General features: G+C 39.3%; 2 protein-coding genes across 3 annotated transcripts; one reads left to right on the forward strand and one right to left on the reverse strand.

Annotated features, from left to right (window-relative positions):
- Nucleotides 1-479: 479 nt before the first annotated feature.
- LOC149034563 (uncharacterized) lies at nucleotides 480-4003 on the forward strand. The gene is made up of 2 exons (XM_089194933.1): nucleotides 480-776; nucleotides 1176-4003. The coding sequence occupies exon 2, from the start codon at nucleotides 1812-1814 to the stop codon at nucleotides 2412-2414; it is 603 nt and encodes a 200-aa protein (XP_089051059.1). The 5' UTR covers nucleotides 480-776; nucleotides 1176-1811; the 3' UTR covers nucleotides 2415-4003.
- Nucleotides 2282-4439, reverse strand: LOC149034564 (uncharacterized). Of its 2 annotated transcripts, none has more exons than XM_089194935.1 (2): nucleotides 4183-4439; nucleotides 2282-3767 (listed from the first exon to the last, which is right to left on the reverse strand). In XM_089194935.1, exons 1-2 carry the CDS (start codon nucleotides 4354-4356, stop codon nucleotides 2862-2864), a joined length of 1080 nt encoding a protein of 359 aa, XP_089051061.1. In that variant the 5' UTR covers nucleotides 4357-4439; the 3' UTR covers nucleotides 2282-2861. The 2 variants fall into 2 exon arrangements, with proteins under 2 accessions (XP_089051061.1, XP_089051060.1); XM_089194934.1 differs by having other exon boundaries at nucleotides 2282-3941.
- Between the last annotated feature and the right edge of the window lie 217 nt (nucleotides 4440-4656).

The following is a 4656-nucleotide window of genomic DNA, read 5'->3' on the forward strand; positions in this document are numbered from 1 at the left end:
TTTATTTAAGACGCTCATCCAAGTCGTTTGTCTTCGATAAGTTTAATCATAGTGATCTTGAAAATGCGGCCGTTTCGCTCAGCATTCGTATGGAATATGAACTGATTAGTATTCAGATTGATTTTTTTTTCCACAAAAGTACTTCGTGGCTTAGGTACCCTCTAGTAAAGAAAGTTTGATATCTCAACTAAGATTTGGTGGAATTTCGCGTTAATACGATGGTCACAAGTGTTATCAAAAAGATCATCTCCAAAAGCTACTCCGAAATGTCCTAAAAGTCCTCGAAAGTTGTTCCCTTTGGACTCCCAAGAGAGTTCCAAGAGAGTTTTTGCCCCGCCTCTGTAGACAATAGGACGCACTTTCGCCTGACGAAGCATTGTTAAGAGGCTTTGTCATGTCACACATGTGCGCCAAATTTAAATTGAAAAGTTATAGAGTCCTAAAGTGTGACGTCACGTTGCCATGGGGCTAAAATTTCTGTTCTAAACAATCGAGCGCGTCCTACTGATAACCTATGCGTTGCTGAGGTCAAGTGTGTAATCATCGCTTGGAACGGTTCAAAGAAGCTTAGAATAAGGTTCAGTTACATTGTTATTAACGCTGTAGGTCATAGAAATCTAAAACTGAGAAACGAAGGCGATCGAAACGATTAAAATGGTGCACTGCTTTGCGCCTGATTGCAACCATCACTCGGAAAGTCACACGTGTAGCTTCTTCGGATTCCCTAGCAAGGAAAAAAAGCTGAAGGAATATAGAAGATGGATTCACCTACTGAGGTTAGTAAGAGTTTTATTTCAATACTTTTTCTGTCCAGGAGAAAAGTATGCTTACGCAATTTATTGCGGTTGTGGAGTCGCCATCTTTGTTATGAAACTGATTAAGCTTATATAAATCTTACTGATTTTTAGACTCCTTTTTCTTGTACTCCAACTTCAAAATCGGTTCCCTAGAAGCCACGAGCCAACATTTGACTCAATGACGGAAATCAGTTGTGAGAGCTTTTGGTGTGGTTGTTGATACTTAATGGTCACCCTGCAGTGTTAAAACAGGTAGATAGAGAACTGTCTTCTTAATTAGAAATTTTTATAAGATAGAAGCTGCAAGATAAAAATCCTCCGCTAATAGCACAGTAATCAGAAAGAATTATAAAGCTGAAATTATCCTTTTTGCTATAGGAGAGAAGACAGAGAGCCAGGAAAACATTCCAGAGTCTGTAGTTGCCATTTCAGAGAAGGAAAAAAAAGTAATGGTCCTGAGATTTTCAAGAGGAACCAAGACAAACTTTTCCCAGCAGAAGAAGCAAAGCCAAAAAAGAAAAAAATCGAATCACAACAGACCCTACAAGAAATGATAGAAGCTGCAAGGAAGAAAGAAGAACTTGAACAAGGCACCTCTGGCAGCGTGGAGAGACTTGAATCAACAAGAAAAGAAGTTATACTGGAAGCAGAGTTGGAGCAGGCAAAAAGGGAAATGATTGATCAAAGAGAAAAAAATTACTATGTGCAAAAACATTACACAGTTTCGAAAATGAGTGAGGAGGTTTTGAAGATGGAAACTGGGCTGCCAACAAAGGAAGTTTTTCAAATTGTTGTCAACTATGCAGCTAGGTTTAAACAATCCATCAATTACTTTGCTGGCTGGAGAGTGCAATCAATCAGTTTTGAAGAACAAATATTTATAACATTAATGAAAGTCAGACAGAATTACACAAATCTTCACCTTGCACAGTTATTCAATTGCAGTGTATCTACAATAGCAAATATTGTAACAACTTCATTCATGTCTTACACTCAATTCTATTTATTGACCTCATGGCATCCATCCCATCTAGGGATAAGAACAAGCTGTGTGCCCCATCATCTTTTAGTCAGTTTGGTTCATGTAGAGTAGTGATAGATTGTACAGACATAGAGATTGCCACACCTGGGCTTATGAGCCAGCAGAATGCTACGTATTCAAATTATAGGGGAATGCATTCCTTCAAGGTTATTGTGGGTGTAGCGCCAAATGGTGTTATTACTTATGTCAGCAAACTTTATCCAGGGTCAATATCTGACAAAGCAATTGTGCAGAAATCAGGATTTTTAAATCACCTTACTGCTGGAGATATGGTCTTAGCTGACAAAGGTTTTGTTATACAGGATCTTGCACCAAATGGTGTTTCAGTAAATATACCACCTTTTTTAAACAATGGTACATTCACTGAGAGTGAAGCAAGGGCAACAGAAGTTATAGCAAAATGCAGAATTCATGTTGAGAGGGCAAATGCTAGGCTCAAAGATTTCAAGATTTTATCTTTTATTCCCTCATATTTACGTTGTCATGCAGATATAATATTTCAACTCTGTGCTTCACTTGTTAATCTGCAGTTTCCACTGATCAAAGAGGGCTGTGAAGGATATGAATTTGATTAATGAACTAATTATTTTTCATATAAGGAAAATTGAATACTTTGTAAAATACATGTTGATCTGTTTGTTTTATTCAAAAAGTAAATCTGCTATCATTGTTGAATTTATGGATGCATGTATAATTTCAGCCCAACAACAGTTCACTACAACAGAGCAGTACAGCTCAACTGTGAAACAATGAAGTGCAAAAACTGTAACTGTTTCTAAAGTTAGTTTGAGTAAACCAGGAGAGCCCTGTTGGGATTTGAAGATCTGTGTTCCTAAAGTTACTAGAGTGAACTTAAAAGTACACCTGAGCTCCCAATACCCTCCATCTGAAAAGCCTCCCTATCTCAAGAAATTCCACAACAACATGCCATCAGTGAAGACTAAACACCAAAGGGCTCCTAATGATTCCTGAAAATTATTATTTCTTAAAAAATAATTACATGCAGTAATAGATCTGGAAACCTATAATTGTCCCTCTACAACCTTTGGGAAGAGGTGTTCAAAATAAAACTGAGTAAGCTTAGAAATGTTTCCACTCCAGCCTTCATCCTTTGCTATTTTCAAAACAACTACATCTTTAGATGTCCACACAACAAAATAGCAAAGCTTCCTTTGAGCAAAATGTATCTCCCCTTGGACCTGATGCCAGTAGACATGTTCTTCCTTTAAAGCATACTGACCACTTTCAGTTTTTTTCAAGCAGAAATTGGGGGAGATATTCACTGCCTCTTCCATTGTCATATTCCTTTCGGTGTAGGGACACTTGACCTCCAAAACAGAGTCTTCATCCACAATTCCATCTGGGGAAGCACCAAGAATCCCAGAGCCATCCAGCCATAACCCAGTTTCCTGTACAGTTTTTGCAGTTAAATTGGTAAATGCCTTAATCGCTTCTGCCTCGTTGTTTACCCCCCATTGTACTGCCTTAACTCTTGATATGTCATACTCTCCAAGGAGCCGTTTGAGAAGTGAAGGGGTCACTCTTTTGGCATGCAGAACGGATCCAAAATTGCTTGCTGTAAGCCGTCCCCTCCTTGCAAGATGCCAGGTTGGGTTGTCTCGTTGGCCTACAGTTATCTGACTGACTAACAGGATATCTGCTTCTGTGAGTTTGGCTTTCCGAACCAAACAGTCCAATTGTTGCTGTGTACCTCTTGTTTGGATAAACTCCTCTGAGTAGATGATTTCCTCAATTGTTGGCACAGGCAATTTGGCTTGGGGAGCAGGCTCTGGGCACATGAGCCAGCAAAGACCAGTGAACCTCCCATATGCCTTTAAGCTTCCATATAGTGCCTGACGATCTTCTGTGTTGGGAGATCGAGTAATCGCCACATAATTCTTTGGCAGAGGGAACAGTTCTTCGACTGCCTGTAAAGACAGGGAGGTATTAGACTTCTTTTTCCTCCACTGACATTCAATATCTGTGCGGCTTAAGTTGTGAATCCCATTTATAAAAAGAGCCGCCGCGTGACTGCATTTGAATTTTCCCTTTGGACATTCACACTCCGTGGATTTTATGTTGAAGTGGTCATCCAGGTAAATCTAAGTGGTAATTAAGATAAAAGTTCAAACAAGGTGAACTCATAAATGTCTTGGTAACACTATTTCATATGAATCATAATCTGTACGATTTAAGCCTCAGCCTGGCTTTTTTGATGAGGGAAATCGACAAGATCGAAAATATATATTTCTAAATTGGGGGAGTAGATAACAAGAAGGTACTTAAAAGATATTTAAAAATATTCCTTAGGCTTCTTAATGCGATTGGTGGCTCTAAACTCACCGTGACTCGATAGACCTTTTTCTTCATACTTGCTTGAACCTCACCGCGTAAAATACCCTGATGGTAAGAAAATGACTCAATGTGTTCAGATCTGTAATGATTTTCTCCTCGTTCGATTGACTTCTTTTCTTCAGCGAAGAAAGATATCAGTGCAGCGATTGAAAGCGACGCCATTTTGGCTCTGAGCACGTTTGTTTAGAACAGAAAATTCTGCTCCCATGGTAACGTGACGTAACGGCTTTAGAACTCTATAAACATCTCTGTTAACACACCGTATCATCAGATCACCATTGTGCCTCATACCGTCCAGATATTGAAATGTTTTCCGTGCAAGAAATGCAGCGCGTTGATTGGGAGCTCTCTTTAGAGCTCACAGAATCCCAGATCAACCCTGCCTTCATTCACATGTCTGCACCTTTAGTAAATGGCTACGATCCACTATACGGGGGCTCGCCAAAACCACATTTAAGACAA

The sequence above is a fragment of the Pocillopora damicornis genome, chromosome 14, assembly GCF_964200805.1.
Source record: "Pocillopora damicornis chromosome 14, jaPocDami1.2, whole genome shotgun sequence".
Lineage (NCBI taxonomy): Eukaryota > Metazoa > Cnidaria > Anthozoa > Scleractinia > Pocilloporidae > Pocillopora > Pocillopora damicornis.

What these genes read in the sequence shown, in the direction of transcription:
- LOC149034563 (XM_089194933.1), top strand. Translation starts at nt 1,812, where the DNA reads ATGGCATCCATCCCATCTAGGGATAAGAACAAGCTGTGTGCCCCATCA.
- LOC149034564 (XM_089194934.1), bottom strand. Translation starts at nt 4,356, where the DNA reads ATGGCGTCGCTTTCAATCGCTGCACTGATATCTTTCTTCGCTGAAGAA. An exon ending in AAAAGGTCTATCGAGTCACG is followed by an intron (nt 3,942 to 4,182) that starts GTGAGTTTAGAG and finishes ATTACCACTTAG; the next exon opens with ATTTACCTGGATGACCACTT.